The following is a 23,926-nucleotide window of genomic DNA, read 5'->3' as shown; positions in this document are numbered from 1 at the left end:
TTTCGGACTGGCTACAGGACTGTCCTTCGTTTCCACTGATCTTTGCTCAGTTTTTCTGCCTGGCCCCTGAGGTCGTTTTGAACCCCAATTTGGCAGCCCAGACACGTATAGCATCCCTTCTGTGCTCCCTCTGTGATAAGCTGTGGCTCCCCTGGACTTGAGACGTTTGCTGGATGGGACGGGAGGGGGCCCAGGCCCAGATGACCGCTGTTCGTGCTCCTCGCCGAGGCGGTCAGCCGGTGTCTGCTCCCAGCCCCACAGGAACCAGAGGCTTCCGGGCGCCCGGGTTAAAGCCATGCTTGCCGCCTCCCTGAGTTGTGTTTGCGGCGGGTCTCTGTTCGTGCACACAGGCTTGTGTCTAGTCGTGAGAGCGGGGGCTCTTCCTTACTGCGTGGCACAGGCTTCTCGCTGCAGTGACTTCTCTTGTTTAGAGCACAGGCTCTGGGCGCACGGGCTTCCAGCCGCAGCACGTGGACTCGGTGGTTCTGACTCACGAGCTGGGGGGCACGGGCTTAGCTGCTGTGCGGCACGTGGGATCTTCTGGACCAGGGATCACACCTGTGTCTCCTGCATCAGCGGGCGGATTCCTGCCCACTGCACCACCAGAGAAGTTTGCCACGTTTCTTTATCTCACAGTTGGGCATTTGTGGAGCATCCCTTCCAAAGCACTTTCACAGCTATTATGTTTTATCTAAATGCAGGCATGGCAGGTCAAAGGGGGACTCGCCCGCAGTCAAAGAAGTCAGCGGCAAGGCTGTTTGAACCTGGTACTGACCCCCACGCAGAGCTGCGTGAGGCAGGGTGGTGGTTCCAGGAGTGAACCGGGGGGTTTTTTGGCATCTCTGGATGAGGCAGAAAAGACAGTCAAGCTGAAACCCCAACGGGTAGGCTAGGGATGACCACAGAAGGCCTGGCCTGGTCTCTCCAGTCCCCTAAAGATTCTGCAGCTGCCAACAGTTGTAACGGGCTCTGGGCATGAGTTTTCCCAAGAGAAAACTACATAATTTTTATAATTTTATAAAACTTTATAATTTTTACCTGATATTTCAAAAAAAAAAAATCTCTGAATCTAAACCAGTTTCTGTCACCCTCATTCTCCCTTCCAACCCAACTAGAGAGCGTGGGTGGATTGAGAAAGAGCAGAAAAGAAAGATCAAAACTGTGACAAGCCTCTGACAACATTTTAACTTGAAAATTGCCTGCAAACGGGAGGCGTAATCCCACGTGGGCAGATGCAAGTCAGGCGTGTGTCTGCTCAGCCTCCTCCGCAGCTCTTGACAAACACCCGGAAGGCACGTCCCTGGACGCGACCAAGGGTCTTGGAAAGATGAACCCACGTCGGCTGGCCTGGTGCCCAGTGTCCCCAGCACACTCCCGGGGCCTGTGTCCTTCTGCTGCCCCGGTTGGCAGCACCTCTGCCTGCCCACCCCCGACTGCCCCTCCCCATCATCGCCAGCAGGTGCCCAGGAAGTGCTTGAGAGGAAGAGAGGCAGGAGATGGGGCTCCAGGCGAGCGTGCTCCTTCCCACCCCAGCAGGCTCTGCACACTTCCTGGCCATTAGACGCCGGTCCAGATGGCAAGTCTCTGTGTGGCTCTTAACACACACACACACTTCCCTGGGCAAGGCAGAGGTGCATGGATGGTTCTGCATCCAGCCTTTCCTACTGGCGGGGAAAAAAATCCTTCCCCCAGAGGAGACGGATACCTCATACCCGTCACCTGTCACCCCTGCCCCGAGCCTCTCTCCAAGCCCGACTCACAGGAGGGCACAGGCTTGTCGGGGAGCTCTGCCAACTTGCCCTTTCCCCTCTGGCAGAAGACGGGGTGTAGCCAGAGCCCCTCAGAAGGTGCCTGCACACCCAGGCTCCATGCTCTGCGTGTCCAGCCCTCTCCTCAGAGTCTGTAAGTCATCCGACGTTCTCCCGCCCCTCCCAGCCCTGCAGCCCGACGGGGGCTGTCCCAGCCGTGACAGCTGCTGCTCCTGATGAGTTTCGGTGCAGTGAGGGATGCCTTAGGCCGGGGGTGAGGTGGGTGAAGGGAGGAGGGGGCCGTGGTAATCCGACCTCCGGATTACCACGTTTTCCACTTTCCAGAGGACACGGGGCCCTGAGGGGGCGGCCTGCCTCACCGCAGATCTCAGGCCTCCCCAAGTTCCTGCTCCCCTAACACAGCCTCCGCCATGTGCACAGGTTGTCCCAGAGCTCAGGCAGCATGTGGGTCCGGCAGGGGGCTTGGGGAAAGCGCTCACCATGGCGACAGCCCACGGGACCAGCCACACTGGGGGCGTGCATGCAAGAAGGGCCAGGAGTCTGTTCTTGGCCCAGAGCGCCTTCCCTTAGGGACCGGCATTGAGGCAGGCCATGCTGGGCCGCTCCTCCTGCCCAAGCCACTGGCTTCCACGAGCCCCCCGAGTCCCTGTTTCTCCATCACAGTTGAGAAGAAGGCCCGCTTCCAGCTCTGGGGTCCCCAGCCCAGCCCAGTAGATCGCGGGCTGCACTTCCTCTCACTTCCCAGGCTGCCCTCATCCCTGAGCCCAGGGTCTGTCTCCGGAGCTTGCCCCGGTGGTATGTGCAGAACTGGGGCTGGCCCACTCGACCCCCCACAGCAGGCTCTGGGGAACCCAGCTGTTTTAGGTAAGAGGAAGGGGCCTTAATAAAATGGGTAGCGTTGCAGAGGTAGGTTTTCAAGGGGAAAGCGGGCCCGCCTCTCTTGGATCAAGTGATGAGCCAGGACCCAGCCTGAGCCGGGCCTCTGCTCACAGGCTTCCCGGGGAACCCTGGTGACACCACAGAGAGGGCTGGTCTCTGATAGAACCCCGTGCCTGGGACAGGCTTGCAGAAGTCTGCTGCCCACCCCCGGGCCCCGGGAAAGGCCAGGAGAGGCCAGAGTGGCCCCGGGCCGGAGTCTCAGGGCTTCAAGCAGCCCCGACGTGGCCCCCAGCCGCCGGTGCAGGGCCGGAACGCCTCTGCAGCCCCAGGGCTGGGCCGGCCTCACATCTCGCTGGGGCTGCTGTTGGGATGACTTTGCCCAGATGTGCGTTTGTGTGCACACACGTGTGTGTGTTCTTGTACGGCCAGGGCATGACACACACATCTGTTTGTGTCTGTGTACACGCACGCACAAGCCTGGCTCCCAGTGGGAGCCTGCACAGGCGCGTCGCGTGTGGTGAAAGGGCACGGGCCCTCTGGGGGCCCGGGGGAGAGTGGTCCCGTCGCCTGGGACTGACCCCGCGAAGGCCCGGGGCTCAGTGGTACCTGAAACGTCTCCTGAGGCCCAGCTCTGTTCCTCCCCAGCCCAAACCTCTGTTCCCCCGAGGCCTCAGCAAACGCTGGAGAGACAGGCTTTCTCTTTCCCGGCCTTTGTGGGTCTCTCGGTGGCCTCTCCTACCAGCTGGCCAGGAGGACTCAGAGCCTTTGCGCTCTTGGCTGCTTCAGGCCCCAAGCTGGCCACCGTTCCGCCCTCTGCCCGCAGCCAGCACATGCCAGGGTGTGCGGGGTGGACGGGCCAGCGTGGGTAGGGGTAGGGTGGGCCGTGCATTGGTCTCTGCGGTTCTGGTCCTGGCTGTCTGTGAGAGCCCCTGGGAACCGCCACTGCCTGCGTCCACCACATCTCTGCGGCAGGGGCTCGGGGGTCATCCTGTGTCTCCTCTGTGTAGCCAGCCAGGAGGACCTCTGATGGATGGGGCCATGGGGTCCTCACACATACATCTGTTTAGTAGGAGTAGGAAGGTGTGCAGTGCAACGCCGCGAAACCCGGGGAGCAGGGTGAAAACACGAGGAGCAGGCAGCTGTCTCTTGTGTCTTCAGCAGCGTGGTGGGAGCACGGCATGATTGCGTAGTTTTCGGTTTGGCTGAGACAGCTCGAGGCCTTGGACTTTCGGTCAGATAAGCCTGGGTTTTAGCTCCCTTCTGCTGTTTGCAAGCTGGGGACGGGGATGGGTGCTGAGCCTCCCTCTGCTGTTCAGCCTCCTGCACAGGGAGCTCTTGGGGCTGTGTGAGCACCGCCTGTGGCTTCTCCTGTTCCATCTCTGCCCCGAGTGTGCCTCTGCGACTCGACACCAGGCCTGGCTCTCTCTGGGGCACCCCCCACTTCAGACTTCTCCAGAAGGGGGGCACCTGCTCCTTGGTGGAGGGGGCAGGGCCCAGAGACAGTTGTCGGAGCAGGAAACCCCCCTGGTGGGAGCAGGGGTGGGGAATGACTCCAGGGGAAGGCAGTGTGGCCTCTATCTGCAACCCCCCATCGATTCCAGATTCCTCTGTGGCCTCGGGGAGGCGGGAGTCTGCTCCCCATGCTGAGGGGACCCGGGAGGGCGCCTCCTTCCTTTGGGACTGCACATGGACCTGTGGATTTCGCTGCAAGCAGACAGCCCGCTCCGGAGGAAGAGGGGCGCCCCAGAGCCCACCCACCCACCGCGGCCCCAGGCAGGCTGTCTATCCCACACCTGCAACACAGACCCACAGGTGTGTGGTAGGCCGGACTGTGGGCAGGGAAAGGAACTCAGACACCGTTCTCATGGGACGAGCTTGAAACACGACGTGGCTCATTTTTATTTTGTCTCAGAAAAAAACAACAAAATAATATTCCCTTCAGAAGGCAAGGCAGTTAGAGAGGGCCTCTGCCCGGGAAGCTCTGAGCCACCTAGACTCACCCCTGCTGGCCGGCCGTGGCCCCCTCGGCTCCAACCCCCGTCCTCGAAGGGGACGCGCGGCCGCTCAGGGCAGTGGGGGCGCCTGCGGCCAGGTTAGCAGCAGGACCGAAACGGAGCCAGCAGCCAGGGAGGGAAGGTAAAATAAAAAGGGTCTCCTCAGGCCTTCGTTTTCTACTGGAAAAACAAAACAGTCCAACGCCGCCAGCAAGCACAGCAGCTCTGAACCCTTGGAAAGCCCGAGGAGCGGGTGAGTGTGCAGGGGGCCCTGTGAGGCCATTCCCCAGCCTCGGGCCAGCCAGCCTGCTCTGCAGAGACGCGGCGGCACTTGGCGGTGCTTCAGCGGCTGGGGACCGGCCCTGGCCGGTGCAGGGCCGCCTCCGCGGACGCCAGACCCTCCCTGCCGGGCCTCACGCCGCTCCAGCCGGTGGGGGGCGCCCTCCTCGGTCCAAAGTGGGAACCGACCGCGAGAAAGGGGGTCTCCGCACATGCACTCTGCTCCCAGCACGACGGGTCCTCCCACGCGGGAGGAGAAAGTCCCTTCCCTTCCGAAGGGGCGCACTCGGCGGGCCCTCAGGACACTCCTGCTCTGCCCCGGGGACCCCCGAGGCCCGGGGACTCTGGGCGCCGGCCCTGGAGCTGCACGTCCGGGAGGCGCGCCTCCCGCTGGGACCCGCGGGCGCCGCCCGCGCTGGGCAGCGCCAGGGCGGGGCCGTCGGGCCGGGGGGCGCTGCCGTTGGCCCAGACGCCCCCGGGCGGGTGGCCGTTGAGGCGGAGGCCCACGCGCTCCGGGTCGTGAGCCGCCAGGGCGCGGGTGCCGGGGTCCCCCGCCTTGAAGGGCTCGCGCCGCCGCCGCCGCCGCAGCACGTGGCTGCGCACGATCCTGCGGAAGGTGTGGCGGAACTCGCGGATGCGGTAGGCGTAGATGAAGGGGTTCACCACCGAGTTGCCGTGCGAGAGGACGATGGTCAGGTACATGAGCCAGGGCGGGGCGTGGCCGCACGAGGGGCAGAAGAAGGTGAAGCAGTTGATGACGTGCAGCGGCAGCCAGCACAGGGCGAACAGCCCCACGATGATGGCCAGCGACTTGGCGGCGTGCACCTCCTTCTGCAGCGTGGACCGCGGGCGCTCCCCCGGGGGCGGCGGCTGGCTCTCCGTCTGCTTCAGCTGCCGCCGCGCCGCCAGGAAGATGCGCAGGTAGACGCCCAGCATGAGCAGCAGCGGCAGCAGCACGCAGGCGAAGAAGTTGTAGTAGACCATGTAGCCCATGGGCACCACGTCCTCGAAGAGACAGGCCACCTGGCCCTCCCCGCAGACCTGGGAGCTGTTCCGGCTCTCCTGCTGACTGCAGTTGTTCCAGCCCAGCATGGGGGTCAGGCCGATGGCGAAGGACAGCACCCAGCAGACGGCGATGATGCCCTTGGCACGCGTGCCCGTCACCAAGCCGTTGTACCTGGGGAGAGGGGACCCGCATCAGAGAGGAGCCTGGGCACCTGCCGCCCGACCCGTCCACTGGCCCCGAGGTCTTGGGCCAGGCGGTTCCTGCCGCCTGGCCTCAGTGTCCTCTGATGGCTGTACTGCTTGACTTGGTTTGGTTTGAAGGGGCTAATGTGACTTGGGAAGGGGGAGGGGAGAAGTTATAACCTCCATGCTGATCTTGGGCGCTGCGAGAATGCATTTGCTTGCAGTGCGGGAATGCCCGGGAGGGTGGTCACCGGCTGGAGCCAGCACCAGCCAGATCCAGCCTGTCAGGGCTCACACGTCCTGTGCTCCATGCTGTTCCTCTCCTACTTTACCTGGGGTCCCCAGAAGCCCCCCAGGGAGAGGCGGCACAGGAGGGAGGGGAAGCGTGGAGGTCCCAGGCCAGGTGAGATGCTCATCTCTTCCAAATCTGCCCAGAGCCCTCTGGAGAGGGGTCTGGATGTCTTAACGTTTGCACAGCAGCCTTCACATTCAAGAGGACGCATTGCCCAAGATCCTAAGGTCCAGAGAGAAGTAATCTGGCCCGAATGACTCCATACTCTGGAGGGCTCCACACTTGGGGAGAGGCTGGACCCGCCCGCCCAGAAGGTGACACCAACGAAAAGAGATGGCAGGGACTTCCCTAGTGGCCCCATGGGTAAGACACCAAGCTCCCAATGCAGGGGACCTGGGTTCTATCTCCGGTCAGGGAACTAGATCCCACGTGCCACAAGAGACCCGGAGCAGCCAAATAAATCAGTTTGAAAAAAAGACGGCAGAGATTTTAAAGAACAGGCAGAAAAAACTCATCTGCCAGACTGAGGAGGGCGGCCTCAGGGTTCCGAGGGATGAGCTGCGTTCCAGGGTTTTGGTTCCCCAACACCTCTACCAGTAAACCCGACCCATCCCTTTAAAGTTCAGGTCAGCTGTCTTCCCAGAGGAGTATCAAGTGCAACGAATCCCACCCAAGCTGGGCTCCCAAGGCTGGGGGCCCCGTGGATCCTGCGTGCATCTCTGCATCACCATCACTGAGAGAGCTGTAACAGGTGTCGAGGGGAAGCTCGCTTCCCTTAATTCCAGGATTGGAAGTATCTGCAGAAACTAGCTCAAGGTGGAGCAGACCCGGGGGCCTGCAGTGCAGGCCACACAGGCGCGAGGCCGGCGGGCTGCTGCGCGTCACCGAGTGCGCAGGAGGCTCCAGACACCGCTCCGCGCCCCCCCCCTCCCCCCGTGGCCTCACCACCACACACGCCTGCCCGGCGCTGCAGGATCTCAGGGGCCGGAGCCCACTGTTCTGGGTAAAATCGCCCACGGGTTAAATTTTGTCAGCTGATTCACATTAAGGGAAAAAGAAAAGCTGGTACCTCTGATCTCTCATCGAACCCCTCATTCTCCTCTCCTGAGACCCCAGGAGAGGCGTGGCCTTGCCGTGGACACGCCAGGAGCCCGGAGGCTACTCGGGCCAAGGTGAGTTTGTCAGTTCTGAGCCCACACAGTGCCCGAGCAGGACCCCACTCTCCCGAGCTCTGCGGCCCCAGTCAGCGCGGGCTTGGGTGCCTCTGGCAGGAAGAGGGTCACGGGCTTGCCCAGTTCGCCCACGCCACAGAAAGCCTACACTGCCCTATTTCCGGTTCTGGAGCTTCAAATGTGAGGCCAGAGGTTATTATTTTTTTTCCCCACTTAATTCTTAGGTAGCACTTGCTGTGTGCTAGGCACTGTTTCTAGTACTCCGCAAACAGTGATTTAAATAGTCTCACTGAATAGGAGGCTGTTTTAATGCTGACATTTTTCGGAAGCAAAGCATACCCCTCTCTGGGGCCTAGTGCTGGTGCGTTCTTGCTTAGCCATGTTCTGTTACTCTGAGCCCCAGTTTCCTCGTCTTAAAATGGGGCTAAGACCGCGGGGCCTGGAGCACTGTCCCATGAGGGCAGGACAGAGGGTCAGTGGGTGGACACCACAGGCAGGTGGGTTGTGGTTCAGGGTAAGGGAGCTGTTCACAGGAGACATGGGCTGCCTCGGGCAGGGGTGACCCTCCTGCCACTGGAGGCAATCAGCAGAAGTAAACCTCAGCTGCAGTCCCAGCGCGCAGCTGCTGAGGGAGAGGAGGCTGACTGGTATTCCCTGAGTAAATGAACTTGGGGGGTGCCGGGGAAGCCGGGGCTCAGCGTGAAGGCTGCTGGGGACACGGTTTAAAAAGCCCACGCTGTCCAGCTGTCTCCATGCAGACGAGGAGACCCAGGAGAGGAAGTCTGCCGCTGCATCCTGTAAGGGAAGCCCCTCCTGGGGGCAGGAGCAGACGCTGATGGCACCCGTCTGTGGGCAGAGGATGTCTGGGGGAGCCCCGGCCCTGCCTTCCCGGAAGGCGGGGGGGGCGCAGCCCCTCACCGTGCTTGCTGCTCTTCCTTTTGATGTTTTCAATACGTGCAGTTCTTTATTCAAGGAGCGCCCGGACAGATTAATCTTGTTACTCAAAAGAAAGCCTCTTAGGCTCCCAGGGGACCGGGTCAATGTTTGGGCTCAAACGGGGAGCCACGGCCACGCCCCAGCCTGGCCCAGCGGCAGCCCCTGGGCTGTGTCTGTGACTGAGGTGGTCGCGTCCTGCCCCACGGGGCCTCAGACAGCCTGCCTGCCTGCCGGACGGGGGTGTGCCCAGGCCAGCCAGCGCTGCGTGGTCCTGGGGGCCCGGAGGCGTCACAGGGCGCTGGCACCCCCCCACACTTTGTGTGCTGACCCTGCTGGGGGCCCCCGTCTCTCCCACTGGGGGCTGCCCTCTGATCCAGTCATGCCCCCCAGTTCTCGGTGGGACTCACTGCACACCTGCCCTTTGGCCGGGAGAAAGCAGAGCCTTCCCAGTAGCCCAAAGGCGCCCGCGGCTCATGGCTGGAACCCACCCTCCCTCTCAGGCTCTGGCAGGCCTGAGCCGCCGCACAAGCCCCGTGGGCCCGTGCACCTGTCCCCTCTCCCTGCCCAGGGCCTGCCCGCAGGCTCCTTCCTTCCCCGGGGCGTCCGTCCAGGCGGGGCCCCCCGTGACACCTGCCCCCCAGCACCGGTACGCCCCCGCAGGCTTGGTGTCATGCCCTGCAGGGAGCGCCCTCTCCAGCACCCACTCAGAAGCCAGGGTGCTCGGGTCTGACCTCTGGGGCGATCCAGCACCCGGGCCCGGGACTCTGCTGCCCCACGAGGAGGCTGCTCCCCAGGGTCTGTGGGGGTTAACGAGAGAGGAGGGAGGCGGCCCTGGAGTTCCCCTGGGAGTCTGTCCGTGGGGGATATGGAGAGCGCCTGTCCCCACCCCTGGGCAGGCCCTGCACTCAGGAGGCACATGGAGATCTTTCTGAAGCTGCATTCTTCGTTTTTAAAGAGAAATTAACGGTGAATGGTGCGGGCTTGGGGACGGGCACCTTAGAGCATCGTCAGCGGCTGGACTTCAGAGCAGCCAGTGGGCCTCCTGAGCGGAGCAAGAAATGGCACACGGGCCGGGCTGGCTTCCCACGGGAGGGGGCAGGGACAGGTGTCCCGAGCCGGGCAGCCCCCGGAACTGCCCGGAGCTCCGGGCTCCCGCCTGCCTCTGTCTCGTCCCCTCACGCCCGGCCTGTCCTCAGGCGCCCCAGCAGACACCGTTCCACGCCTTGTCCCCTGGCCCTCACATCCCAGGGCCCTTGAGTCCCAGGGTCAGGAGACACTTTTCCTTCGGAGCGGCCGCTGGCATCCTCCTGCGCAACAGGAGGGTCACAGCCGCCGCTGGCCGGGATGAGCGGAGACGTGAGCTCACATCCTGGCGGCGCTAGCGCCCGGCCCGGAGGGACGCATATCACCTCCTCCAGCCCGCGGCCGCCTGACCCGGCAGCCAGGCCGGCCCCTCCAGAGCCCTGCCTCGCGCAGCTCAGACGGCCGGGGTCGGGGTGGGACTAGGCCCCGCTCTTGAAGGGCGTGGGGCTGTGGAGGTGTGGCCAGGCCCATGGCTCTGAGCCTCCGGCAGCTTCAGAAAGGCCTGAATCCCCATCCACCCTCCTGCCATCCTCCCGCAGGGCCCCACCACTCCAGTCCACTCACTGGGCCCTCATACCCTCGGCCCCTGGGACGGATGGAAAACGGGCCCAGAGAGGGGCAGCGGACCCCCCACTGTCACAGCACGGGCCACCCGCCTGCGCCGGGGAGGAGGCTGGGATTTGTGACTCTCAGAGAACCGACAAGAAGCCACAGGCCTCTCTCGTGATCAGCGGCTAACCCTGATCGCCCCCAGACCTGCCGTCCCTTGCATGCATCAGGCCCACACTGGCCCTGGCCTGGAAAGGGACGTCAGTCAGACCAGCCTCTGTGTCCTGGACCAGCCTGGACTCCAGCCCGCCATTCAGGCTGGTCCTCGGTTAGGGCCGGGGTCGCCTTTCCTTCTGACGAGGGTCCTAGGCTCTCCCGGGACACGGCATCCCTGGATGGCCACGCAGGCCCGGGTCCTCCTTTGTTTGAGCAGCAGGATGTGGGCGTGTGCTGGCCCCCGAGAGCCCGGGGCAGTGACGGCCGCCTGACCTGGGGGCCTGGGGCCGCCCTGTGAGCAATCCCGCAAAGGACCGCAGTCACGGGGCGGCAGGCGCACTCCTTCCCAGACCCAGCCTGGCTGTGCTGCCAGCTTGCTGCGCGGCCCTGGGGGCTGGTGCTTCTCAGTCTTGTTTTCCCACCCAGATGATGGGAAGAAATGACCTCTGAGCGTGCCCTCGGGTTCCACACTTGACATTTCCACTTGCTCATCAAGCCTCTTCCCCGGCCCGGCCAGGCACCCTCAGCCCAGCGTGGGGCTGCTCCGTAAGCAGGCGCCACCTGCTAGTATTCACCACCTCCCTCGGGCCTGCCACCATCAAGGTTGTGGGGCTCAGTCCCAGAACGGAGGGGCAGGGAGGCAGGCCCGAAGCCCCCCGACCCCCTCTGGGTCGGTGGTGGTGTAGGTGGAGGCTGCTTTTAAGTGAACTCAGCCTCGGGGAGAGTCTTTGTTTCCACAACACTCGCCTGAAGTCATTTCACAAGAGTTTCACCAGGAAAACCCCACCAGCCCCAACCAGGCCGTGAGGGAGAAGCATGATTTGCATAGAGGTCCAGATGACTCACCCGAGGCATCTGGCCGAGTCACTTCCCCTCAGGGTCATTTTCCTAACCTGCAAAGTGCAGGCTGGCCCGGAGGGGCTGGAAGAAGGCGGCTTCTAGCCGAGGCCCGTGGTTTCCCGTGGGGCCCACCCCACCCCAGCATCACGCTTTGTGACCGGAGGCCCAGACGCAGCCACCCCCAGGCCTGGACACACGGCTCACCAAGAGCTGCAGCACGACAGCCTCTCCCGGGCGCCCTGGGGAGGACCAGCCCGGCCCACACCCGCGGCTATCAGCCAGCACGCCACGACTGCCGGCCGTGCCAGGCCCTGGGCAGCCCCACGGCCCCGGCTGAACACAATGACACCATGCCAAACCCTGACCCCCGGTTCACACTGACCCCCGGGTTCACCCTGACCCCCGGTTCACCCTGACCTCTGGTTCACCCTGACCTCTGGTTCACCCTGACCCCCGAGTTCACACTGACCCCCGGTTCACCCTGACCTGAGTTCACCCTGACCTCTGGTTCACCCTGACCCCCAAGTTCACACTGACCCCCGGTTCACCCTGACCTGAGTTCACCCTGACCTCTGGTTCACCCTGACCCAAGTTCACCCTGACCCCCGAGTTCACCCTGACACCTGTTCACCCTGACCCCGGTTCACCCTGACCCCCAGGTTCACCCTGACCCCCGGGTTCACCCTGATCCGAGTTCACCCTGACCCCCGAGTTCACCCTGACTCCCTGTTCACCGTGACCCCCGAGTTCACCCTGACCCCCAAGTTCACCCTGATCCCTGGTTCACCCTGACCCCCGGCACAGCCCCTCACGGGTGCAGCCCCCGGCACGAGGCACCCCCGGGGAGCAGGACTCACCGGAGCGGGATTCGGATGGCAATGTAGCGGTCAATGGCGATGGCCAGCAGGCTGAAGATGGAGCTCTGCGTGAGCACCAGGACAAAGCAGGCGAAGAAGAGGCAGCTGTGGCAAGCCGCGCAGAAGCCGGTGCTCAGGGTCACGGCGAAGGGGATGGCGAGCACCCCCACGGCGATGTCGGCTGCCGCCAGCGACGCCACGAAGTAGTTGGTGACGTTCTGCAGGTTGCTGTTGATCCACACCGCCCAGCACACCAGCACGTTGCCCAGGATGGCCAGCACGGCGATGGCCAGCTCCACCGCGATGTACACTGAGAAGCCGGACATGGCGCGCGCGGCGGCCGGCGGGCGGGCTCAGCGAGGACGCGGGCCGCGCCAGCGCTCCGTCCATAGCTGCGGCACGGCCGGCCCCCCAGGCCCCGAGCCCCTTCTTCGCAGGAGCGGGGCGACCCTGCCGTCGGTCGGGGGGCTCCCCCAGCACGCTTCACCGCCCACGGCGCGGCTCCAGAACGCAGACGCCCTGCAGGCGCTCCGGTGGCATCTCAGCTCTGCTTCAGGTCCTGAGACACCTGCCAAGGGAGAAGCCTCGTGAGGAGCTGGACCTCCGGGCACGGCCAGAGATACCCGGCAGCCCCCCACAGGCAGGCACCGGCCGGAGGACGACCCACCCTGCCCGGCCCTCGGGGAAGGCGGGGGTCAGCCCGAGTGCTTTTCTCCCAGAGGAGCAAAACCTCGCAGAGGTGAATCGCTGCTGTCGCCCCCGGGGCTCAGCTCGCTTCCCGAGCCTTCTGTGGCAGCCCCCCCCACCCCCCCTCCTGGAAACCCCTGGGTCTGCCGGGACCACCCTCCTTGCCCAGCGTCCCTGAGCCGGGAGCTGCCCAGAGGCCCCGGCGCTCGCACTGCGGGGCGCCCCACTGGGAGTGCAGCGGGGTGCCGGAGCGCTCGGAGGGGGCCCGCCCCCAGCAGCCCCCGCCCGCGGAGGCGCGTCTGGGCGGGGCGCTCCTCAGCCCCGCCCGCGGCCTCCTCCCACGCCCGCTGCCAGCCGGCTCCTCCACCCACCCGCGGGGGTGCTCAGCCAGGACTCGGCGGGCACCGGCCTCGGTTTCCCCACTGACACAGTGGGAAGGCTGGACCCCTGTCGCCTCTGGGGGCCATTTAGGCTCTCACCCGTGATTCTACGAGCAGGAAATGAGCACGCGTGAAACAGCTGCCCCCGTCCCAACCCGGTCAAAATATCCTGGTGTCAAGAATCCGCGACAGCTCTGGAGAAGCAGCCTGCCTCCCAGGGGCCCCTGAGTTCCCCCGACACTCAGAGGCCTCTCCCCACCGCCTTGGCTTCCCTGCCACACTCCGTCGTGCTGCCCGGCAGGGTCCCCTGTGCCAAGTCCACCCTCCTCCTGCCCCAAGCTCCCCCTGCTGGGGGCCCAGGTGCACACGGGCAGTGGTGGCCGCCGGCCGCGGGGACAGGTGTCTGCATGAGGGCTGGGGGCTGCCCGGCCCGTCTGTCCTCCAGGATGCGAGGCATCGGCTGGACAGGCCACCTTGGGAGAAGGCTCCTCGTGGCCCCTAGCTGCATTCAGAGGGCCGGGTCCCCTCACCGGTCCAGGAGGTGCTGTGGTGCTGAGACAGAGGACCCCGCAGCTCCCTTCTGACAGCTCCACCCCTGCCTCCGGCAGCTGCAGCCAGTGGTGGGCACCCCGTGACACAGCAGCAGGGAGCAGGAGAGACGAGGCGGAGCCCCTGACAAACCGAGGGGTCCTTGCAGCCTGTGGGTTCTCCCAGGCCTGCCAGCTGCCACAAACAAGTCCCACCGAGCCCCTGTTGAACACAGGGCACGTGCCAGCCAGCGGCTTACAGAGCTGGCCAGCAGCAAAGGTGGGCGGACCGAGCCTCCTGGTGCCACCTCTGGCCACGTGGTGTCCCTTGGCGCCTCTGGCCGGCAGCCCAAAGCAGCAGTCCCCCGGGGCACCTGACTGCTGAAGCTCTGCGTCCAGGTCTCGCCATCCTCCCACTGGAGCGAAGGGGCAGGCTTCTCTCTGGGGGGCCTCTCGGGTCCAGCGCCAGGTCCCGGGGACCTGTGTCCCCCACCAGTGAGCCGCCGGCCTCCTGCCGACCCCCTGCCATCCTTCTTGCCCTGCCTTGGCCTCTCCCGGGGAAGCTGCGTTGGCGGCGCACGGCCCACGCTGGAAGCCTGACTCGGGCCCAGCCCGTCTCCCAGACCGAGGGCCCCGGGGCCGGCTGACCCAGATTGGTACCGTGTTTCTGGGGAGCTGAAGCTGGACTGTCTGGGCCTCGTTTGGAGCCCCAGTGATGGGGGAATACCACCAGCTCATGCCCCAGATGTTGGCTGACCCCACAAGAGCCAGGATGCTTGGCACGGAAGGGCCTTGGGGCCCCTAAGCCAAGCCCTCCATGAGCGCCTCCCGGGACCTCTAATCCTCAGGGCGTCCCCATCACCTTCTGCACCCAGGGTGCCCAGGCCTCTAAACTGGAGCCACCCTCCTGCCGTCCACCAGGGGCCGGGGGCGCCCTCCCACCCAGGTCGGCCCTCGAGGAGCCAGCGCGCCCCTGCACCCCGTCTGCCTCCCGCAGCTGCAAGCACAGCCCTGGCCACACAGACCACCCGGGCGTCGGCCAGACCCGGCCCCCCAGCGCCGAGCGGAGCGCGTGAGGGGCGCCCGGGGCAGGCGGGCTGGAGGCGGCCAGAGCGTCCCTGCCGTCAGACCCAAGTCAGCCTGGGCCCTTTGCCGGACTTTACTGCTTATCAATGCTCCTGTGACGGCCTGTTTCAAGCCAGTCACACGTCACTGACGGGAACCGGGAATCAATGCGCACAGCTGGGGAGAACCAGGCTCCAGCCCCCCGCTGACCACCCAGACCTGAGCTGTCCCAGGGCTCCCCCTGGACTCCACCTCAGAGCCCAGGCTCGAGCGGCCTGCTGGGGAGCTCAGGAAAGGAGGCTGCAGGGGCCTAAGAGCCCCCATGAACCTTGCTGGGGAAATGCCCATGGAAAACGGCAGCAAGGAGGCTTCCTGGGGCCTCTGGGTGCCTCCCTGCCGCCCCGCCTTCGGAGGCGTCCCAGAGCCACAGGAAGGTCGGAGGCCCAGGGCCCAGGGTTGGGGCTGGGGCTGGGACCGGATCTGGCAATTTCCTATCCCTTTCTGTTGGCCCTCGTTAATCCTTGAGTCATCTGTCGCTAGCCAAGAGGGGCAATTAAGTATTAATGATGCAGTATTTCCTTGTGATTGTCGCCGGCCGGGGACAGGGCAGAGGGCAGAAGCCATCCCATGGCAGGCCAGAGTCACGTGCCAGGGAAGCAGCATGCTAAGCCTGGGGAGGGCAGCCCCACAGGATTCCCCAGCAGACAGGCTCCGTCCCGCCTTCGTCCTCACCCTCACCGGCCTGGCCGCTCTGATTAAAACCTCTGTGTAATCAGAACGCACACGCTTCCTGGCTCCTCGTCCGTCCCACTGGCGAGGCTTTCTGTGCTGCGCATGGCCAGGTAGCGGGTGGGCCCCCAGGGCCTGCTGGACGGAGGTGCCTGGCAGCTAGCACACAGCTCCCTGCACACCTGCTCCTGAGTATCGCGAAGGGTGGGGTACCGCCTGGGCCTGTCACAGCCACGCTGGGCCTCTTCCTGGGCTCCAGAGCCCCAGCCTGAGACCCCTCCACTAGCTTCTCAGCAAGTGTTTCTGAGAACTTGACCCTGTGCCCAGCAGCACCCTGCCTGCTGGAGCCCAGGGAGCCTGCTGCCAGCCGCTGCCTGGCCCGAGCCCACGGCCGGGGTCTTAAGGCGCTGTCGTCCCGGGAGGCCGACCCGAGAGCTGCCGCCCAGGCTGGTGTGCGGGTCACGCTCCACCTCCAAGACCTCAGCTCCACTCCGAGAGCCTGCGAAGCACAGTTTCAAAGCACGGGAGGAAAACTAAGGGCAAGACAGATAAGCAACCAGTGGCTAAAATACAGAGACTTGTTCCAGAAGAGACGAAGGCAATGCAATAACTGAAAACGACGATCAAAGGTACTTAAGGTCTTCAGAGAGGGAAAGGAAAGGCGTCCGTAAAGAAGAACGAGAATTCCCGGCAGCACCGAAAAGAACAGGCAGACACAACAGAAATGAAAACCCTGGGAGGGAACCACAGAGGGACCGACAGGCACACGGCTTGCTGTGCGACGCGCACACGAGCCGAGAACGTCAGGGTGTGAGGACCGCCGAGGACCGTCACGCAGGCCTCACAGAGCAGGAGGGCGAGAGCCTGAGGTGGCCTGGGCAACGCCGACCTCCGTCTCACGGAGGGGGCTTGGTGGGCAGCTGCACTCCTCTCCAACCGTGGGCCCCTCGCTGGCCGTCGGGGGGCCCCGAGTCTGGGCACGCGCCTCCCCCAAACCCCCAGGGCCTTGGGACCCGCCCGGCCCCCCTCCAAAAGCATCAGCGGGGGCAGAGCAGTGACTCCAGCGCTGCCTGGAGGAGCCAGGGGGCCTCCTCCCTCCGGCCCTGCAGGGCTGCCAGCCCGAGGAACTCAGCAAGGGCAGCCCCCAGGTGGGCACCGGCCGGCGATCCCTCCCCTAGGGCCCCTGGGGTGCAGCTGCTGCTCTCGGAGCCTGAGGGCAGGATGTGGTGAGGGGCAGGGCTGAGGGCAGTCCCTGCACTGGGCCCCACCCCCCGGGGCTTCCGCACAGCAGGCCCTGGGGCCACGCACAGGGCCCCTCTCCATCCCCTCGGGTCCAGGCCTACGCTGGACAGGCTGCAGGCCCGGCCCCTCAGCCTCAGATGGCGCCCCCTGGCCACCTCCCCAACACCCCCTCCAAGGGGCCGCTCCTCACACAAGGCCCTGGGTGCCCGTTCCTCCAGCTCATGCTCCGAGACCCTGAGTAAGGGGTGTCCCCCAGGCTCTGCACATCCCTGGGGGGTCTTGGCTCCCAGAGCCCTCCCAGGCGAATCTTCAACTGGCAGGACCGGCTCCTGTGCTTAAAGAGGGCAAGGTGGGGGGTGCTTTCCAAATGGGGACAGACCATAGCGGGCCCGGCTGGGGGCTGGCCTGCTCAAGGGGCGGTGCCCGGGGCTTGCAGAGGTGTCCACATGGGGGGTGGGGGAGGCAGACCCACCTCTGGGCCTGGAGGCGTGGAGACGTGCTGACACAGCTCCGGGGGCGGATGGGGGTGGGTGGGCCAGAGCGGCTGGCTCCCTGACCCCTCAGTGGCCCCCGGCCCCGCCTGCAGTTTGCAGAGGCTACTGAGGAGCCAGAGGCGAACCCTCCTGTGAAGATGGGTAGAAACCACCGCCCTGCCAGCAGGGGAGGCACCCAGGTGGCCCTTGCCTGCCTCTGCCTGGCACACCCCAAGGCCCACCCTCTCTTCCAGGGGACAGACGGCTGGACCCACGAGGGCAGCATCCGAGGTCGGAGCCGCAGAAGGACCCTGCCCAGCAACTTCTCACTCAGGCCTGTCCTGCAGGAGCGGGTGCGGGCCAGAACCATCTAGCAGAGCCCTCCGGGGACGTGTGAGGCTCAGAGACGCGTCAGGGAAGGCTTGGGGTGGTGGGGGGCTGGACAGCTGGAGCGCCCTGCCTCCCCTACCCCCACCCTCTCTGCCCCTAGAGCAAGGGCAGCCCCCCTCCACTCAGCCCCTCCCGCCCCTGTCAGGATCCCATGGCTTCCACGCCCGGGGGGTCCTCCCACGAGTGTGGGAGGCGATGGGGGGACCCGGCCTCCTCCCAGCCCCGCCTGGGAGGCCACGGGTCTCCCGGCAGGGTGTCTCCCGGCATTGCAGCTCCAAGCTCCTGCCGTCCCTCCGCTTCCAGGGCAAACCCTCCTGTGGCCGCCCACACTCCCCAGGCCTGAGGGCTGGAGCTCATCCTTCAGAAGCTCAGCACCTGAGGCCCGCGGTCTCCTCGGGGCCGCCGGACACACACACCGCCCAGAATGTCTTTTCAAGCCAGCCTTCAAGCCCTCGCCTGCTCTCTGGCCCTGCTGCCCTGGACTCTCACGGGTGCACAGATTTCAGCAGACAGGCAGAGCCCACAAGACCAGTCCCAGCTCACAGAGGCAGGGGGCTTGGGAGTCAGGCAGGTTAGGTGGAACGAGAGCTTCTCGCAGCTTTCACATCAGCGCTGCGAGCCCCCGGGGCCACGGCCCTGCACGGTGGACGCCGCCCAAGGCCACCCCAGGGCCCCGCAGTTTGCAGGGTACAATGCCCGGGAGCCAAGCGCCTGCTCCCCACCCGGCGCTAGTCACTTGGCCCTCTGCTGACAGCGGTCTCTTGTGATGGCCCCCTAGCCCTGCAAGCCTAACAGCTTCTCTCCGGGGTTTCCCAGTTCAAGCACAGGCCCCAGTCTGCCCCCCTGCACCACCCAACATACACAGCCCCGAACATGAATCCAGCACGCACCATCCCACGTTTCACAGGATGAGAAGGCAGGTTGGCCGGGGCAGGAAGCCCAGTGAGGGATCCAGACCAGAATGTCTGGATGTCTGGGCCTCTCAATCCCGGCTGCTCCTGAAGCCGCCCACGGCCCTCGCGAGCTGTGGGCTCCTAGGGAGCAGACTGGGGCGGGGGCTGGCTGGGGGCCTGCACATCCCAGGACCCCGGGAGAAAGGAAATGCGCAAGCCCACACAGACTCACCTGGCCAAAGTCTTGTCTCCCACCGGCCGTGTGTGGGCAGTCCTCCGCTTTCCTGAAGCACTGGAGAGGGAGACCGTGTCAGCCCAGAACACGGTCTGCTCTAAGGGGACGGGCCAGCGGCCCAAGTGACATCCGGGACCTGGGAGAGCCCGGGGACCTCCAGAAGACGCTGGCGGAGCGAGGAGGAGCGGACACCTCAGGATGGGGCCCGGCCCCAGGGGCAGAGCCTCTCCAGCCCACCCCAGGAGGAGGAGCCCCCGACAGCACCCCACCTGCCCGGCCCGCTGTGCGCCCAAGAACCGTCCATCGCGGGCCCTGGGCCGGACACACGGGGCAGCCCTGCTGGGCTTGGCAGTGACATGGAGGATCTAACAGCGGGTGCAGGGGGAGGGGAGCAGTCTGGACTCCCCGCAGAAAAGGGGCACAGGTCCCGCGGGTGGAAGCAGGCTCGGGGCCTCCTGAAATGGGGGAAAGGAGCCGTCCCCCGGGGGTCAGCTGCGGTACAGAGAAAAGGGGGTGGGGACACGCCCTCCGCTCCCAGCTTCTCTCCTCTCCCCCGCGGAGCCCTTGGCCCCCGCCTTCCTCCCATTGTACAGTCGGGGAAACTGAAGTCTACATCGCGGTGGCCGCGCCCCAGCGCAGACATCTCCGCTCGCTGGCCCGGGCCCCCCCATCCCCTGGGCACCCGGAGCCAAGCCCCTCGAGGGCCACCACCGTTCCCGCCAGTTCCGCCTTGGCTCAGGGCGGCCCCAGCGGGCCGCCAGGACTGTCCCCACCCCGGCCTCCCCCGGGGCGGGTCCCCGAGGCCGTTCCCGCCACCAGCGCCCACCGGACGCGCCCGCGCTCGGCCAGCGCTCAGCTCCGTCCCTCGCCGCGCCCCAGGCGCTCGGACGCCGTCCGCTCAGCCTGCCTACCCGGGACGTCGGGACGCTCGGGCGCTCCGCCTGTGGAAGTCCCGGCCCGCGGGGGCCGCCCGCTCCGCTCCGGCCGGCCTCTGCGGCCCCCGCAGGCTCGACGAGGGCCCGGGGCCCCGGGCGCACCGGGGCCGCCCCCGCCCCTGCGCGGGGCCGCGCGCTCTCGCCCCTTCCCCTCGCCGCCTGCCCCGCGCGCCTTCCGGTCCAGTCGGGGGGCGGCCCGGAGGGGTCCGCGCAGCGCCCCCCGACCGGGCTGGGGAGCCGGCGGCGCGCCCGAGCTGCCCCCGCGCCCGCCGCCGGCGGGGCGCGGACCACAGCCCTCGAACCGGCTGTCGGAGCGGCGGGAAGAGACACAGCGGCTGCGCGCCTGAAGGAGGGGGTCCGCGCCGCCCGCGCTCCCGGCCCCACGACCCTGGCCGCCCGCCTGCGACCCCAGACCCGCGGCCCCCACTGACCTGCTGCTCGAGCGCCGGCACCCGCGGTCTCGGCGTCGCTGGGGCTCCGGCTCCGCCCGCGGGCGCCCCCCGCCGGCGGCTTCCAGCCCCGCGCGGCCCGCGCCCCGCCCCGCCGCCCGCCCGCCCCGCCGCCCCGCCGCGCGCGGAGCCGGGCGCCCGTGCCGCGGCTCGCGCCCCCCGCGCGCCCTCCACGCTCCCGGCTCCCGCGTCCGCTCAGGCCACCTGCCCCGTCCCCTCCGACGATTCTCTCGTCCCGGGCCGCAGGCCCGCACTCGCTCCCCTCCGCCGCGAAGTCCCAGGCGCGCCAGCCCCGTGTCACCGTGTCGCCAACGGGAAGTGCCCTGTGCCTGGCGCCCCTCGGTCCTTTCCGCGGCGCCCGTTCCGGAAGGAGAAAGCTCAGCCTCAAACCAGGGTCCTGGGGGCTGGTCCCCAGCCTTGCCCGCCCTCCCTGAGTCCCGCCGGCCCCGCGCTGGTCCAAGATGCCACCCGCTGAGCCCTCCCCAGGTCAGGTCCTTCCCCCTCCCCAACTTCTCTGAGCAGAAGGAGGAGGAATCACCTTCGGCCTTCTCGACCCCCTGGAATCCCGCCTCAAGGAGGGTTATGTCGATTCAGAATGGGAACGCCCCACGTCCATCCGTCTCCAGCTCAGCCACTCAAGGGGAGCCCCCTTCCACCCTGACTCTGGACAGACACAGGGCCACCCCAGTCCTGAGCACAGCAGGACAAGCTGCTCTGAGGCTAGGGTGTCACTGCCAAGGGTTCACAGGAACCCCGGGGTGGGGGCGCTGTTTGCTGGCCCCTGGGGTGGAGGCTGGGTTGGGGGCGGGCAGCTGTCTCTGCAGCAGGCCCACGGGCTGGGGGAAGCGCGGGATGAAGCGGGAGCTCCTCCGTCCGGGAGTGCAGCCTCCCCAGCTCGTCCCCCGCCCCATTCAGCCAGAGGGGACCCTGCTCCCTGTCTCCGCTGATGTCCAGGGGCCCCCTCCCCAGGCACAGGGAGGCAGAGGAGGAGGGCTGGGGGAGCCAGGATGGAACCCTGAGGCCTCAGGGGAGAGGCGAGGGAGCGTGCCCCCATGACCCCCGGCTCAGCCCCCTGGCCCACCCCCAGCCCGGGCCCTGGTCCCGCCCAGCTGGCTCTGTCTCCCCCTCCCCGGCAGTCACCATGGACCCCGGTGCTGTGGCTTTCCCGCCGGCCCCGGGGGGCCCCTTGTCTCCCCTGTAGAGTACAGCTGTTGTCTTTCTGTCCTGCCGCCCACGGAGCTGTACCACTCAGACCACGGAGGAGGCGCTCGGCTTCCCTCCCTGGCTTCTAGGCCCTCCGGTGGGACAAACTCCTACAGCGGGACAAAACCCTCCTGGCCACACCCATCGGCCCAAATTCACTCAAGTCCTCACTCAACAGACACACAGGGAGTTGCCTGAGAGTCACCTGGGGCCCAGACGGGTTGGCGGGGGTTCATAAGGCGGGGACGAACACTCAGCCGACCCCAGGTCACGCTCGCCCCCGAGTCCCCCAGCGTGGGTCCCCAGTTCCCTTCCAGGGCCCAGTGGCCTTCCTGCCGACCTCCACAGGTGTGGCCTGGCACCAGCCAGCGCCCAGGGGCTGAAGCCGGCGTGGGCCAGAGGACCAAAGCCCTCGGATTTCACCCGCGGGGCCCAGTGGGAAGCCCCTCCTCTGCGTGGGTTCCCCAGGCCTGGGGTAGCTGTGTCCTGAAGACAGGGGTGGTGGGCTGGGCCAGGTGGGACTCCAGCCCTAGAGCCAGCTCCCCAGGCACCGGAACCCACCTGCCCTGCAAACAGCAGGGTCGGCAGCCTTCCGGCAGAGGCGGGGGCGGGGGTGAGGGGGTCTGCTCCTGTGGTCCCGTGTTATTTGCCACCAGCCTCTGCCCAGAGTGGACGACAGGAGGCAGGCACAGAGAGGGGCCCTTCAGCAGGTCTTGTGTCCCCCACGGCGATCCTCTGCTGCCCGCCACCTGGAGGCCTTGAGCGCGCTCCTCCAGGGCCGGGCCGGGCCAGGGGAGCCCGGGGAGCCCTGCAAGCCCATGGCCGCACCAAGGTGATGGGGGCAGGGTGCCCAGCAGGCCCCTCATGGGCCGTGGCGTTCCTGCCCAGCCCCACACCAGCCTGTGTAAGCTGTGGGCACCCACTCTTCCGTCCGGGCCCACCTGCTCGGGCCAGGCGGGGGGCCAGCTGGGATGTCCCCCAGCCCACTCCCATGGGCTGTGTGTTTCTGTCCACGATGCACCTGTGTGGCCTCTGGCCCCCAGCTGGGCTGGCTCTGGGGCGGCACAGCTGCACCAGGAGCAGAAGGCCAGACGTGGGGTGAAGCACCCCGAGGGTGCTAGGGCCAGGGTCCCTGAGAGCTGCCAGGCCGTCGCGAGTGCCCACCAAGCCCTCCTCTGCGAGGGGGAGGCTCTGGAACTGTGGAGGCGGGGGCCTCGTGGGCCTCCAGCTTGGGCTCCTAGGCCCTGGAGAGCAGACATGGGAGGTGACTGTAGACCCCGGCTCCGGCCAGGCCCAGGAGGTGAGCGCTCCAGGAACCCCATGCCTCTGATGGATCTGGGCGCGTCCCTGTGGGTGGGGAACCTGAGGCTCAGGTGGAAGCGGGGCCTCGTCCTGAACAACGGCAGCCCCGGCACTGCCCGCAGCAGCAGCCAGGTTATCGAAGCTGCCCCACCCCAGCAGGCAGCTCCCCACTGCGCTTCACGGGGAGCAGGGTGCACGGGGGCCTTTCCTGGGCTTACCCTGCTGCAGAGGCGGTCCCTCCCGCGAGTTGGAGGCAGACCTGGGGGCGACCGGGCGTCCCTGCGTCCTGCTTGATGGGTGCTGGTGACCTGTGGCTCCAGGCCCCTCCCCGGCCCTCCTGGTCTGCCAGCTGACGCTCCAGACCTCATGGTGGCTCCCTCCTTGAAACCCTGACCACCCTGGACACACACAGGACGCAGACGCCGCCATCTGGGGGCCCCAGTGCCCTGGGCCTGGCACAGCCTGCAGGCAGAGCCCCCACACCTCCCCCACAGTCCCCTAGCTCCTGGCCCTTCCTCCAGACGCCAAGGGCTCCCAACCACGGGGCAGGTCTCAGAACCAGGAAGCCTAGAGCTCCGTCCTGACCTTATCGGTGCTTTCCTAGAGACCTGGGCCCCGGTGAGAACCCCGCTCACCCTCCTCGCCCCCGACAGAATCCGGGGCCTGCAGGCTCGGAGCCCCCACCGAGGGGCCACCTCGGACAGCCAGGCCTCCCCGAGCCCGGGGCGCCCGCACCCCCCAGCCCCGCGACAGCCAGGCCTCCCCGAGCCCGGGGCGCCCACACCTCCCAGCCCCATGGAGGAGGCTGGCACAGCAGCAGGAGGGGTGTCTGCCCCATGCCGCCTGGGACCCAGGGTGGTGCCTCCCCTCCTGCTGCCTCAAGCAGGGCCTGCAGTGCAGTCTCTGGCTGCTGTGGGATGGTCCCCGGCAGGGCAGCAGCAGAGGGGGCTCCGGGCCTCCCCGGATGAGGCTCTGACGTGGGGAAGGGGCCGCGGGCCCGGGAGGGACGCCCACGGTGCCCCGCACCAACAGGCGTGGTGTGGCTGTGCCGTGGGCTCAGCTCCTCCACATGAGGAAGAAAGGCTGACTGCTTGGGCACTGTGATGGTAGAGCTGGCTTTGTTTCTTTATAATTTTATACATTCTCAAGATATCCCCAAGAAGATACACTTCTGAAAACACCCAGCAAGCCTCAAGGCACCCTCCCCCAGCAGAGCAGCGCCTGCCCAGGCCGTGCCCCCCACCACGCAGGCAGACAGCCGGGCCCCCCACGGGCCCCGGGACACCTCCTCGCCCATGGGCTCCGGGTCACCTGTCCTCCTGGCACAGCCAGACCCTGGAAGCAGTGAGCGTCCTGTCCTGT

General features: G+C 66.5%; 1 protein-coding gene across 5 annotated transcripts; it reads right to left on the bottom strand.

The window, feature by feature from the left end:
- Positions 1–4,523: 4,523 nt before the first annotated feature.
- On the bottom strand, positions 4,524–20,153 carry ADORA2A (adenosine A2a receptor). Of its 5 annotated transcripts, none has more exons than XM_070385757.1 (4): positions 20,042–20,153; positions 18,673–18,841; positions 12,055–12,622; positions 4,524–6,098 (listed from the first exon to the last, which is right to left on the bottom strand). In XM_070385757.1, exons 3-4 carry the CDS (start codon positions 12,378–12,380, stop codon positions 5,219–5,221), a joined length of 1,206 nt encoding a protein of 401 aa, XP_070241858.1. In that variant the 5' UTR covers positions 12,381–12,622; positions 18,673–18,841; positions 20,042–20,153; the 3' UTR covers positions 4,524–5,218. The 5 variants fall into 5 exon arrangements, with proteins under 5 accessions (XP_070241858.1, XP_070241861.1, XP_070241860.1 ...); XM_070385760.1 differs by having other exon boundaries at positions 18,673–18,732; positions 20,042–20,084; XM_070385759.1 differs by lacking the exon at positions 20,042–20,153 and adding an exon at positions 19,502–19,615.
- Positions 20,154–23,926: the final 3,773 nt, after the last annotated feature.

This window comes from Bos mutus, chromosome 17 (genome assembly GCF_027580195.1).
Source record: "Bos mutus isolate GX-2022 chromosome 17, NWIPB_WYAK_1.1, whole genome shotgun sequence".
Taxonomy (NCBI): domain Eukaryota; kingdom Metazoa; phylum Chordata; class Mammalia; order Artiodactyla; family Bovidae; genus Bos; species Bos mutus.
The sequence above is the reverse complement of the archived record's forward strand: the minus strand, read 5'-3'. Positions and strand labels throughout refer to the sequence as shown.